The sequence below is a fragment of the Myotis brandtii genome, unplaced genomic scaffold (genome assembly GCF_000412655.1).
Source record: "Myotis brandtii unplaced genomic scaffold, ASM41265v1 scaffold374, whole genome shotgun sequence".
In the NCBI taxonomy this organism is placed as follows: domain Eukaryota; kingdom Metazoa; phylum Chordata; class Mammalia; order Chiroptera; family Vespertilionidae; genus Myotis; species Myotis brandtii.
This window is the reverse complement of record NW_005364372.1, coordinates 549,082-563,886: the sequence shown is the minus strand read 5'-3', so window position 1 is coordinate 563,886 and position 14,805 is coordinate 549,082. Positions and strand designations below refer to the sequence as shown.

At 35.3% G+C, this 14,805-nt stretch overlaps 1 protein-coding gene across 2 annotated transcripts in view; it reads left to right on the top strand.

Moving 5' to 3' along the window:
- The window catches only part of STK31 (serine/threonine kinase 31), a 61,500-nt gene that overhangs the window by 23,995 nt on the left and 22,700 nt on the right, over nucleotides 1-14,805 (top strand). For both annotated transcript variants that reach the window (XM_005872270.2, XM_005872271.2), the window contains exons 9-15: nucleotides 1,981-2,140; nucleotides 4,075-4,197; nucleotides 5,256-5,435; nucleotides 8,235-8,351; nucleotides 9,568-9,687; nucleotides 11,842-11,973; nucleotides 13,171-13,272. In XM_005872270.2, the coding sequence (XP_005872332.1) occupies nucleotides 1,981-2,140; nucleotides 4,075-4,197; nucleotides 5,256-5,435; nucleotides 8,235-8,351; nucleotides 9,568-9,687; nucleotides 11,842-11,973; nucleotides 13,171-13,272 (934 nt within the window). The remainder of the gene's footprint in view (nucleotides 1-1,980; nucleotides 2,141-4,074; nucleotides 4,198-5,255; nucleotides 5,436-8,234; nucleotides 8,352-9,567; nucleotides 9,688-11,841; nucleotides 11,974-13,170; nucleotides 13,273-14,805) is intronic.

The following is a 14,805-nucleotide window of genomic DNA, read 5'->3' as shown; positions in this document are numbered from 1 at the left end:
AATAGTTACTCCTGATTAAACAAATTTTGTAGTGTTACATTGTTAATAGAAGGAGTTATATTGTCCTAAAGTCATCTGTGAGAGTGAAATTAAAAGTTCAACACATGGAGAACTACTACCTCCAGTTTTTTTGCTTGATGTTACTTTCAGGCCTATACTGAAGCTAAAGATTTCAGTAATCTAAATTAACTAGAGGCCTGGTACACGAAATTTGTGCACAAGGGGGGTGGGGAGTACCCTCAGCCCAGCCTGTACTCTCTCCAATCTGGGATCCCTCTCACAATCCTGGACCACTGGCTCCTAATCGCTCGCCTGCCAGCCTGCCTGGTCGCCCCCAACTGCCCTCCCCTGCCGGCCTGGTTGCCCCTAACTGCCTCCCCTTCCCCGCTGCCTGGTCACCCCACGCAGCCTGCTGTTCAGTCGTTTGGTTGTCCCTCACTAACCCCCTTGCCGGCTTGGTGGTAGGCAGCCATCTTGTGAGGATGTGAGAGTTATTTTGCATATTACCTCTTTATTACATAGGATTATACTCTGTCTAAGGAAAGAAAAAAGTGGTCATCATGGAGTCAAAAGAAAAGAAATGAATTAGCAAATCTTGTACAGAGTTTATTTAGCATTTCTCAGACTTTGTGAATTGTGTAGGTATTTTATCTAATAGAGGATTGCTTTATTGCTGGTTAGGAATAATTTGTTACACTTTTCTGGAATGTGGAAAAAATAGTTCTCAAAATAACCTAGTCCCCTTTCATGCTATGCTACACATAGAACTTAAACCAGTAATTCATTTTCTCATGTACTTTGAAACACTAAGAAGTTGCCCTGAATGAATGCTGCATGTTGGTCGTCTGTCCAGTGAAAACATTCTCCATTATAAATCCATAAATTGGCATCCTATATAATAAAAGCCTAATATGTTAAGTGTCCAGTTGTCTGGTCATCTATTCAACCAAAGTGTAATATGCTAATGATATGCTAAGGCCGCTCAACCGCTCGCTATGACATGCACTGACCACCAGGGGGCAGACAGTCAACCAGTCGATCAGTTGCTATGACGTGCACTGACCACCAGGGGGCAGATGCTCCAACTGGTAGGTTAGTTTGCTGCTGGGGTCCGGCCGATCAGGACTGAGTGAGACGGGCTGGACACACCCTGGAGTCCTCCCATGGTCCTTCCCTGGCTGGCCAACCTCTCGCGTCCCTCCCCAGCCCCAATCGTGCATCGGTGGGGTCCCTTGGCCTGGCCTGCACCCTCTCACAATCCAGGTGGAGGGACCCACCCCCTGAGTGCATGAATTTCGTGCACCGGGCCTCTAGTCTAGTTTATAGTTTGAGTATTTTGGTCCCTGTGGCTAATCAACCTTTGACATACCTTGAAAAATTAAGTGGCTACATTCCAAAGATGTGAAACAGACTTCAGACCAAAACAATCCAATATATTTCAATCTATATTTGAAAACATAATGTGCTACTTGAATGGTGGCAGTCTAGCTGGAAGCTAGAAAAAAGAATATGAATGGACCTTGTTAGTTTTGATAGTTGACCTCCCTTTCTGATTGCCTTTTCTTTTTACATTTCTTTTTAAAAGTCTACAAATGCTGGTCTGCTTATTTAGGGTATAAGAGCTGTGTGCCTGTAGTCTTGGTAATTTAAGTCTAAAATTTGTAAGAATATATTTACAAATGTAATTGTTGACAAGAATTGAAGGTCCATTTGATATAATTTAAATTCTGCAGACTTGAAGTTGTCCTTTTATATAAAGTTTTTAAAAAATACTTAATTTTTTTTCAGTCATATATATTTTTTAATTAAAAGTTTCTACCAAAGTTATTTATGGTTTTATATAAAGTTTAAAAAAGTACCTCTTTATAGCCAATTTTATAAATGGTAACTTTAGACCATAGTATTTAAGCCCAACTTTTTCTCATACCAACTTAAAAATTTTTACTATCTTTTCCTTTTTCTTTTTTAAAAAACAAATAGACGTGTTAACATCAATGTTCGTTTGGGAAATGACCTTTCAGATGCTATACAAATGTTGGATGAAGAGTGCTTTACTACCCCAGTTTCTTTGAATGAATTAGAGATAATTTGGGCAGAATACAATCTGGCTCAGGAGAAGATTAAAACTTGTCAAAATGTGGTGGGTGAAGAATTTCTCTCTATTATGATTTTTGTGTGTGTTTAATATAAGGAGATATCTTTTGAGAAAACAGGACTACAGATACTGTAATGATACTTTGCATGAAATTTTAATTTTTACAGTATCTTTATCATTATTTGATTCCTTTTTATTGCTTATAAGAAAGGTAGGGAATAGTAGTTGTAGATAAAGGGTTAACAAAATCTTTTCCACTTTTGCATGAGAATTTGCTCTTTGGTTAGTTCCCTTGGTAATGTGACAACATATTTTTGTCATGTTACTAGGCAACATAGTTTAGGAAAATAAAACCCCTGATTGGTAAATTGTATCTGCACAGGGAGGAACTATAGACTACAAGTATTTGGTGGAACTCTTGCAACTGGGCATACCCCCTGAGGGACCCTGGACGCTATGCCTGTAAGAGATGGTAGTTGTTGAGGGGCAGGAGACTAAGTCAGTGTGGCTACCACACCTGCTACCAAGGATCTTGTCTTTTGGTCTGAGGCGTGTTTTATGCTTCAGCTTTGGACTCTGCCTTACTATTAAATGCTATCTAAACCACCCATTGTTGAGAGGTGGTTATTTGTGGCGAGGGGAGGGATATGAAGAATGGAATATTTCACATGAATTCTTTATTAGTATAGGTACAAGTATATTTATTTCCTCTTCCAATTTTCTTTAGTTTATTATATTGAGCTGCTGGGCAGAACTTGTTTTTTTTTATATAAAGATATTTGGCACAACAGTCATTGTTTTCCTTAGTACTTGTGAGTTCTATGCTTGTGTTTGGAACTGTCCACTTTTAAGTGTTGGTGGTTTCTGCCTCTGAGGAGTATTCTCTGAAAGTCTTATTCCCTATTCATACTTAGGTTGGTCAGTTGGCAACTAACTGACTCTGAATGAGCAGAGTGAACAGGATAACTAGGCCTCTGGAAATGTCAGGAATATTTAATTTGGAGAAAGGTTAGATTTGGGTTATTTTACATATTAGACCCTAACTGGTCACTTCTGATTATGGAAGGAAGAAAGTGACAGAAGTATTAATTTTTGAATCTCAGTGAAACACTGGCAATACTATAGGTACTTTATAAACTTTTCCTTACACTAAATTTTTTCCTCTTTTTTATTAAATTTATTGGGTGACATTGGTTAATAAAATTATATAGGTTTCAGGTGTATAGTTGTATAATACAGTCCATCATCTGTATATTGTATGTTCACCACCCCAAGTCAAGTCTGCGTCCATTGAGGGTAGGATGGGAATAGGGGGAGAAAGTGTGTAATTAATAATAGGAACTTGAATATTTTTCCTAAGGAAAACAAAAATTGCATTGTTGCAGAAATAATGGGAAGAAAATAACGATTAGCAGAGCAGGATTGTTGAATTTAAATGTCTTATTTTTAATTAAGAGAAAGAAAACTCTTTGTCAGTTTGTTGATCTAGGGCGGGGTGGGAACGTCCTGCCCGAGGGCCATATGAAGCATTAGGAGTGAGTTAATAAAATGTTTGACCAAATATAGTAGGCTAATTTTTAAGTTGACCATTTTTTATGGCCATTTGATTTATAAATATCAAAATGGCTCTTGGTAGAAAAAAGGTTCCCATCCCTGATCTAAGGAGAGGTGTTTGTCTTATTTGCTACTGTGTTTGGAGAATGTAATTTAAATTTTACTGTTTTGAAGAGATCAATCAAAAAAATTTTTTTTTCATTGATTTCAGAGAAAGGAAGGGAAAAGGGGGGAGAGATAGAAACATCTCATTGATCAGCTGCCCCCTTCTGGGGATCAAGCTCGCAACCCAGCCATGTGCCCTGCCCACAACCACTGGAGCCACACCAGCTGGGCTAAAGATCAATTTTTTAATATAAGTCAATGTATAAAAAAACACTGGATGTATTTATTAATGATGGTTATTCTTTTTTCTCTTTGTTCAGAATGAAGGGGATATTTTGATTGCCAGAAGAAATGAAGTGCAACAGAAACTGTGCACGGCAGTAGAAGTTTTTATTTTGGAAGTAGATGAGTTACCTCTTAATAAACGCTTGAAAACATTGCAGGTTGGAATTTAAAAGGATACATAGCATTAAATACACATTTATCATTTGAGATATGAAATTGGCATTTACCTGGAGACTTCAGATAGTACTAAGGGTTGCAAAAGTTTTTCTTCTCTTTGATTCTAATTTCTTCTTAATGGAATTAAAATTTCATATGAATGGCCCTAACCGGTTTGGCTCAGTGGATAGAGCATCGGTCTGCAGACTGAAGGGTCCCAGGTTTGATTCTGGTCAAGGGCACATGCCGGGGTTGTAGGCTCGATCCCCAGTAGGGGGTGTGCAGGAGACAGCCAATCGGTGGTTCTCTCTCATCACTGATATTTCTCTCTCTCCCTCTCCCTTCCTCTCTAAAATCAATAAAAACATTAAAAAACTTCATATAAATGTATTTAATATGTTTATGTATATATGTGTATCTGTTCTGCATGTGAAGAAAGTTCTCTTTTCCCACAGGTGGTACAGTCCTCTCCCACTTGCACAGATTGTATTCACTTAGTGCTATTCTCTGTCTTCCCAAGGCTTTCTCAGAGTTTTATGATGGAAATTTCAGGCTCTATTACGTTTTTTCGTGTCTCTGTGACATTTCTAGAGTTTGATTCCTCAAGAGAGCCAGCAGGCTCTCTTGTTTCTTCCAGTCCTTTTAAAAATGCTTTAAGTACACATACGTGTTTGGTGTCTTTCCTTAATTGGAATTATTTGTATATTTTGATGTGTAGTTTATTTTTGTTAAGTAGTAGGTCTTGAAAACTTCCGTGTTAGGATAAAACAGTAGTGATTCTAATTTAAAGCCAGAGAAAAGAGGGGGCTTTCTTCTTAATAGCAAGCCTAAGATTATAAAGCTTTCTATATGTAACCATAATTCACTTAGTAAACTTTCACTGTTAGAGTCCAAACAAGTCAGCTTCTAAGTAGTTGTATGCTTTCATGTCTAATTGTTTTGTTCTATTTATAAAATTCTCAAGGATAGAGAGTCCACATACTACATTTCTGTCTCTCAGGTTCTAATACAGTGCTTTAATCCTAGTAGGAAGTTAATAAACAGAAATATATCTCTGCAGGATTTGTCAACCTCTTTAGAAGCAGTATATGGACAGGCCAACGAAGGAACAAACTCTGAAGAAATACTTAAGAAATTTTATGACTGGAAGTGTGATAAAAGGGAGGAGCTCACCAGTGTTAGGAGTGAAACAGAAGTTTCTCTACAATGTCTTGTAGCGTGGTTCCAGAGCACCTTAAAGGTAATAAGAGCTCTTGCCCAGTGGCACAAACCAGGGAATTTAAAAGAAAAATTTCCAAATGTAATTTACCTCTTTTCTGAGAATGAGGGGTGCGGGGAGGATGGGAATGAATATGAATGAGAATGTGTGTGCTGGGATGGAGGAGTGAGGAATTTACAATATTTGTAGTCTGTTTAGGACCTATATAAAAACAACTTCAAGCTATAGGTGTAAGATAATATCACTGGAGTTTATTACAAGTAGTGTGTATTTTGCAGCTATAGTGTGGAGATAAGGGTATGTAAAAATACATGTGATTTAGAGGATAGTACAGCTTTCCTATTTTTTTTTTTTAGCAAGATGAATTTTAACATTAGTTGGTTAACTGGTCATGCTTAAAATAATATGCTAATTCATGTTGTTTAAATCTTTTGAGTTTTAGATATCTTAAAGATCTTAAAGATAACTAAATTAAATAGAGACTCTTAGTCTTAGTTGATAAAGGGTGTCCCAAAATTCACGCAAGAAGTAATTTTGATAGAAAACACAGGTTTATAATTAAAAATTGTAAATTCTTTATTGATTCATAAAGTATACATTATAGGGTTATGTATGGAATAGCATATCGGGTAAATGGATTATTATGTCTCGATAGCGAGCACCATTAACTATTTTGAGTAACCAAGCCATCCACAATGTGTCACTGTTTGGTGCAGATTTTGGGCTGGAGGCATCATCGGACCATTCTTCTTCGAAAATGCGGCTGCTCAGGCAATAATAGTTAATGGTGCTCGCTATTGCGACATGATAATCCATTTACCCGATATGCTATTCCATACATAACCCTATACTGTATACTTTATGAATCAATAAAAAATTTACAATTTTTAATTATAAACCTGTGTTTTCTATCAAAATTACTTCTTGCGTGAATTTTGGGACACCCTTTATTAGATATTAGAGAAGATGTTTGGTGTATCATTCTTTTTAGTTCTTATTTACTATTATAAAAACAGCATGCAATTTTCCAAAAGGAGTGGGGACATGTGGTTCTATATTATATACTCAGAATGCTAATTAAATTTTAGCCTAATTTTGTTAATTGATTCTCTGTTCTTCTGTTTGCTTTACAACTTCCTTAGCAAGGGCAATCTGTGTGAATGACTTTCAAATATGAATTTCTTTGTTTTGGAAAAAACACAAGTTAATCTCCAGCTACTTCCATAACTGTTTTTTTTGTTTTGTTTGTACTTTCTTTCTTTTTTTCCATTTGGCTCTTGCCAGATGATTTTTTTTTTAACTTCTTTATTGTTGAAAGTCTTACATATCCCAGGACCCTTCAGTGTGTTGGCCAACGCTCTATCCACTGAGCCAAACCAGCTAGGGCTCTTTTCACTTTTTTTTTTTAATTTAAATTCTTTATTGTTTAAAATATTACATATGTCTCCTTTTTCCCCCATTGGCCATTCCCACCCCCCAGCACATGCCCTCACCCCCTACTGTCTGTGTTCATGCATAAAAGTGCTTTGGCTGATCTCTTACCCCCCGCCCCCCCGCCTTCCCTCTGAGGTTGGATGGTCTGTTTGATGCTTCTATGTCTCTGGATCTATTTTTGTTCATCAGTTTATGTTGTTCATAATATTCCACAAATGAGTGAGATCATGTGATACTTAATCTTTCTCCAACTGGCTTATTTCACTTAGCATAATGCTCTCCAGGTCCATCCATGCTGTTGCAAATGATAAGAGTTCATTCTTTTTTACAGCAGCATAGTATTCCATTATGTAGATGTACCACAGGTTTTTAATCTATTCATCTGCTGGTGGGCACTTAGGATGTTTCCTTTTTGGTATTTTCTTATGGATAATTAATATAAGTAAATTATTGCTTTATTCTCTTTTGTTATTGATCACAATTATCTTTCTGTTTAGGTTTATTATTCGTTATCTTTTTCTTTCATTTCCATAGTCTGATTATTTGAAACCAAAGTCACCATTTGTGATATTTAGTTCTATATTATAATTTAGGCCCCTGATTTTATTCTATTTAATGTTTTACTATTAAGTTTATTTCCTGATAGAAAATACCTTTGTTTTTCTAATGAATGGGACCATTTGAGTTTAGTCTGTAACTTTTAGTTTCCAGATTCCTAAATACTAGTAAGTCATTACCAGTTATAATCATATTCCTTCCTTGTTCAAGACCTAACATTGCCTGCCTAATACTTTCAGATTTAATGTTGCCACCTGCACATTCAAGGTTTCTTTAACCAGTTTTAGTAAGACTAACTCTTACTATTCCCCAAACATCTCGGTCTTGTCTGTCCCCCCCCCCCCCCCCCCATACTTTTCCTCTGTATTCTCTTACCTCTGTTAACCACTAACTATAAAAAATCTGTTGTTGTCTTTTTTAGGTGTGTGATGCATCCCCCCCCCCCCCCCATGCTTAAGTTATATGAGGGTAGTACTTTCTTTATGTGTATCCTTATTTCCCCCACATTGCTCAGTGACTAGGCCAGCGGTTCTCAACCTGTGGGTCGCGACCCCTTTAGCGGTTGAACGATCCTTTCACAGGGGTCGCCTAAGACCATCCTGCATATCAGATATTTACATTACGATTCACAACAGTAGCAACATTACAGTTATGAAGTAGCAACGAAAATAATTTTATGATTGGGTCACAACATGAGGAACTGTATTTAAAGGGCCAGAAGGTTGAGAACCACTGGACTAGGCTAATGCTCTGCTCCAGTTATAAGGATACAATACTTACTGAAATAATTAAATGAGATATTTCATGCTTTTATTTTTTATAAATGAGGCTTTTGATCTATCAGTGGAAGAATCACTGACTTCTGAAGACACAATTGATAATATTGATGAAATCCTAGAGAAGGCTGAGTCAAGTGTCTGCAAAGAGCTGGAGATATCTCTGATTGTGAGTATTGATATTTATTATTGCTTCCTTTGAAGCAATATGGTTTGTTTCTCTTGCTGGTTAGAAAGTATCAAGACTGGTCTTTGCTCTTATAGGCTTGATTGAAAGAGTAACACTGTCAAGTTCTAATCCAAATACAAAGCAAAATCTCATTCTTCCCCAGGCATGGTATTTTCTTTCTTTTTTTTTTTAAATATATATTTTATTGATTTTTTACAGAGAGGAAATGAGAGGAATAGAGAGTTAGAAACATCAATCAGCTGCCTCCTGCACACCCCCTACTGGGGATGTGCCCACAACCAAGGTACATGCCCTTGATCGGAATCGAACCTGGGACCCCTCAGTCCGCAGGCCAACGCTCTATCCACTGAGCCAAACCGGTTAGGGCTATTTTCATTTTTAATAGGACATTTAACATTAAAAATAAATAAAATGTAATGTTTAATTCTAGGAAATCTAAGTGTGACCACTTTCTGAAGCATTTGATTCTTTAGTCCATCATACTCAATGACTGAAATAAAAGACTCTTAGAATTTGTGAAAACTTGAAATAAATCTGTGAGAGCTTTGGAAGCAGATATACACGGTTGATTAATAGCTCCATTTCTCTATTGTGTATATTCTCTGTTGCTATATCAAGTTAAAAATTAGTGTAACTCCTCAAAAGAATATTTTTTAATGTTAATATTGTTCACTAGGATTCTTTCCCAGTTTTTCAGCTGTTTACCAAAGTCTCAGTAGTAATGTTCTTCATTTTACTTATTTCTTTTTACCGTTTGTGATTTTATTTAGATTAGTATTAAAATATATACTTAACTGTATTCTCTTTTGTCAGATAGTCCTCATTTAGATGGTTTTGTTAGACTTGACTTTAGAAATGGTTGTTAATAGATGATTTCTAAAAATAGCTTTGTGTTGAAGTTCTATATATTGTGTAGTTCCTACATTTAGCATTGTAGTATCCCTGATTTCCTTTAATGTTCCTCTCCTCCAGACAGCTGTAAGAATAAATGTGTAATGGGAGTAAAATTCCCATATATACATCTTTGACATCATTCTTTATTCTGTCTAGAAAAAGATTTGTGTTTAAAAAGTATTTTGAAATGGATATAGAAATTTGTTAAAGGCATCATTTTGAAGTTTTCCATTGTTATTGAAAGTTTTAACTGTTTTGGATACTCTTTTGTCTATAATTCCATGTGTGTGATTTCTTTTAGGAGCAAGGTGATGCAGACAAGGAGATCATTTTAAGTACATATAGTCAAGTACTACAGAAGATCCATTCAGAGCAAAGACTTATTGCCGCAGTACAATCCAAGTACAAGAACAGTATTGAGGTTGGATTATGCTTTATTCTATTTGTCTTCTGTGTTGATGCTTTGTATTTTTTTAAAAAATATATTTTTTTATTGACTTCAGAGAGGAGGGGAGAGGAAGAGAGATAGAAACATCAATGATGAGAAGGAATCATTGATTGACTGCCTCCTGCACGTTGGACCGAGCCTGCAACCCAGGCTTGTGCCCTTGACCAGAATCGAACCTGGGGCCCTTCGGTCCACAGGCCGATGCTCTATCCACTGAGCCAAACCAGGCAGGGCAGATGCTTTGTATTTTTTAATACTTAAACTTTTCTCAGGTAGTTTAATACCCTGTGTGTAGGTAAATTATCTGTGTGTAGGTAAATTATTTGTTATTACTAGTAAAGCACTGTCCTGCTGTAAGCAGGTATGTGATTAAATTCTCCCTGCAGCTTTGCCACCTCTCAGCCTTCGTAGAATTTAAGAGAGTTAGGGCCTTGCTCTGGATTAGGTTTTGGCTTAAGGAAATGTGGCTGGTTTGATCTAGCCTGATCACTAAATTTTTTCCATATTAGCAATAAGGCTGTTACACTTTCTTATTATTTGTGTGTTCACTGGAGTAGCAACCTTAATTTAAAACTTTTCTTTTGCATTCACAACTTGGCTAGCTGACGCAAGAGGTCTAGCTTCTGGCCTATGTCAGCTTTCAGTGTTCTTCACTAAGCTTACTCATTTCTAGCTTTTAAGTGAGAGATGTGTGACTCTTCCTCGAGGCCATTATGGGATTATTAATTGGCCCAATTTAATTATTGTTGTGTCTCAGGAAATAGGGAGGCCCAAAGAGAAGGAGAGAGATGGGGGAAGGGCTGATTGGTGGAGCAGTCACACATAGCATTTATTGGTTAAGTTTGCTATCTTATATGGGTGTGGTTTGTGGTTCCCAGAACAATTACCATGGTAATATCAGAGATCACTAATCACAGATCACCATAACAAATATAATAATAATGAAAAAGTTTGAAATACTGTGAGAAGTACCAAAATGTGACACAAAGACAAGGAATGAGCAAATGCTGTTGGAAAAATGGTGCTGATAGACTTGCTTGACCAGGGTTGCCACAAACCTTCAATTAGTAAAAAAACAGTACGGCAAAGTGCAATAAAGGAAAGCACAATAAAATAACGTGTGCCTTTTTTTTTTTTTTGGTATGGTGACTTGTATGTATGTGTGTATATTATGTACATTATATCATTTTGTGAACTATTTTGAAAATGTTTTCTTCATTAATGGCGTAGTATGAACATTTTCCCATATGATAAGTCATTTTTCAAAAAATTCTGATCCAAGGTTATGTTTCCATTGATTTTTAGAGAGAGAGGAAGGAGGGAAAAGGGGGAGAGAGAAGGAGAAACATCAACCATTTGCCTCCTATACTCGCTCTGACTGGGGACCAAACCTGCAACCTAGGTATGTGTCCTGACCGGGAACTGAACCCACAACATTATTTGGTGTACAGGACAACGCTCTAACTAACTGAGCCACCCGGCCAGGGCTGATAAGTCATTTTGAGTGACTGAAACATCATTCCTTGTACAGATGTACATTTAACTGTTCCTCTGCATTAGACATTAAGGTTACTTCGAATTTTTTTTACCATCAATAATACTGTACATAACTTTGTACTTAATTTTTTCCTTTTATGGTATATTTATTCTTTTTAGAAGAATTCTTTATTGTTTAAAGTATTACATATGAATCCTTTTTCTCCCTTGACCTCTCCCCGCTCATTCCCACCCCCCCAGCACATGCCCTCACCCAGATAGATTCCTAAAAATTATTAATTATTAAGTCAAAAGGAATGAACATTCTTAAAACTTGATACATATTATCAAACTACTTTTGGGAAAGGTAATTTTGATTTACATCCTCATTAGAAATTCCGATTTGCATCTTCTCTAGCAAAGTATGCCTTAGCTTGAGATATTTCTTTTACCTTTGCTACTTTCAATACAGTAACAGATATTTTTCTAATAGAAATATGGATAATTAAGAAATCAAGTGGTAGAATTTCTTGTAGACTTTATTTTAACCTGTATTCAGTAAATGTTGAATCTTAATACATAAGTAATAAATGGTCTGTAAGTGACTATGCTGTCTGTTTTAAAAATGTTATAATTCTTTCTCTTACTTAGTTTAAGAAGCAAATTATTGAAAGTTTAAATAAGAACCCCAATCTGGATCACTTGCTGTCCATTAAAAAGACACTGAAAAACTTAAAAGCTCGACTGAGATGGAAATTGGTTGAAAAGAATAATTTGGAAGAAGTAAGCAAATAGTTGGTTGTCACTGAACTCTTTGTGTGCCTCATTTTACTTGGGCTCTGCTTTATAAAAGTCATGCATAAGTGTTCTCTTTAAATAGAATAATTACTTACATTTTGTTTTATATATTTTATCTTTCCCCCTCTGTGTATGTAAATAAAATTATTACATTAATAGTGTAAACATTTTTCCATGTCACTAAATGCTTTTTGAAAACAGTTTACATGGCTGCCTTGGTTTTCAGTAACATAAGTATTTTTGAATAATTTGAAAACTCTTTGGTTTGGACTGTTATATAATGTCTATTACAATACAAGCCTACTACATGCAAGGCGATGGGTGTTCCCCAAAGGTAGAATTTTGTTATAAACTATTTTTCAGATCTTCTGTTTACTTCTTTTTAATAGCTGTACATATTGTTTCTTGGAAATATTTTAAGTTGTTTTTATATGATAATAGAACTAGAAGAATTAGGATATTCTAATCTTCATTAACTTTCTTCCTTAGGTTTAAAACTTTGTGAAATTTTGGGAATTCTTCGTTTTCCCTTGAGAATTTGATTTACGTATAAAAGAGATTTATATTATGTTTTAATCCAATTTGAATGAGCTCTGTTTCTCTTTGGAGCACTTCAGTGGTATATAACGGTTTAAGATTTTTCCAGTTTTATTGTATTCTGGGCTGTGGGGAATGGTCTCTTTTTTAGTTTAATTTTTTTAACTTTTGGAGAAATATATCTAACTTTGAAAATGTGCCATTTAAGATGGCTTATTATCACTGGAGTCTTTCCTCTAGTAGACATGCCACACATTTACTCATTTAAAAACACACACCCAAATCTCATGTAGAAAACAATTCCAGGGCATTTAATTGTATTCTGGTTCTTATTCTTGACACTTTCTGATGGCAGTTGGTCATCTTTATTGTAGATAAATTCTTCAGCAGATTTTAAGAGGTGAGAAAAAAAATCTACGTAATTGACTTTGTCTTTATTTTTTATAATTCCTTTTCATAGGTTTTAGAAAATTAGTGTTAGAATATTAATTCAGCAAGTGCTATTATGTGCTAGGTACAGAAGGATATATAGAAATCAGATGGAGTGATTTGCTTAGAAGTTGTAAATAATTCTTACTAGGAAGACTTATTTTCAGTCTACTTTAACAAGCCTGTAAGGTCACTTTTTTTTCTTTCTGATTAAAGTCTGATGACCATGATGGATCTGAAATTGAGAAAATAAAACAAGAAATAACTCAGTTACGTAATAGTGTCTTTCAGGAAATTTATCGTGAGCGAGAGGAATATGTAAGTATAAAGTTTTGAATTAGTTTGTACTAGAAATTGAATTAATATATCCATTTTATGAAGTGGACTATAATAACAAGTATAGAGATTATATTGGTATAGTTATGTGTTGGCATAATGATGTTTATGTGAATTTAGATATTAATTTCTGATGACAAAATAATTTATTACCATTGTACCAAATGTGGAAATTACACAAAATTATAAAGAAAAAAAAATCACCGTAATTTTCCTACTTGTAATAATAGTGATCATTGTTAATTTTTGATGTTAACTTTCCTTTCATCTTTTTTTGCTTATTTTTACAAGAATCGAGATGATAGCATAAACACAATTTGCACACTGCTTATATTCTTAACAGAAAGCCTGAAGATTTTTTTCTTTATTAAAATTCATATGAACATCATTTTGGTATAATACTGCAATGACAGCATTAATAGGGCAGCATAAATTAGTTGAAGAATATAACAAAATAAAACTACCTGGTTTTGGGGTGGAGGAGATGTTGCATCTTTAAGTCTCTAATCTACCACTAATTTTTGTGAGAGTCAGTCAGCGTATTTTCTCTTTAAAATGCAAAGAGTATTGTATTTTATGTATTAGGAATGTTATGTGAACTAAGTTAAGAACATTGCTTTGAAAAATAAAAACATTGTGAAATAATAGACATTTTAAGGTTATATTTCATTTAGCAAACTCACATGACTGTGTACTTTAGTAGTCACCTGGAATAAAATAGCTATCTCCCAGCGACTTGATAAGTGTCTAGAAGTTTCACTTAATGAACATGTGATAAATAACTTTCCTAAGAATCCTCAATTTTCACATTTGCTTCAAGTGGCTTTTGTAGAGCTATATATTTTTTTAATATATTTTATTGATTTCTTACAGAGAGGAAGGAAGAGGGATAGAGAGTTAGAAACATCGATGAGAGAGAAACATCGATCAGCTGCCTCCTGCACACTCCCTACTGGGGATGTGCCCGCAACCAAGGTACATGCCCTTGACCGGAATTGAACCTGGGACCCTTGAGTCTGCAGGCTGACGCTCTATCCACTGAGCCAAACCAGTTAGGGCTACATATTTTTTTCAAGGCTTTTTATGTGTGTTTCCTCCTAAATGACATAGCTATTATTTTAAACATATCACTGTGTTCTTATTTTTTTTTTGAGAAATAATGACAATTTCATAATTCAAATTGGTGTATTATCACACTTTTTCATTTTAGCTTGGAAGTGAGTGCAGAGCTTGACCTTAGGCAAGGTTCTGTGTCTATATATGTATACCAAACCTAAAATTGGTAATTAAGTTTTTCTTCTCTTAGTAAAGATGGTATTTTAGATCTAAGATGATTCTTGGCTTTCATTTGCTATTTTTTAAAATTGTTTTATTTAAAGTATTACAAAGAGTATTATATATGTCTCCTTTTTTTTTTCTCCCCTTGACGCTCCCCTAGCCTCCCATGCCTCCCAGTGTCTTGTGTCCATTGGTTATGCTCATATGCATGCATACAAGTCCTTCGGTTGATCTCTT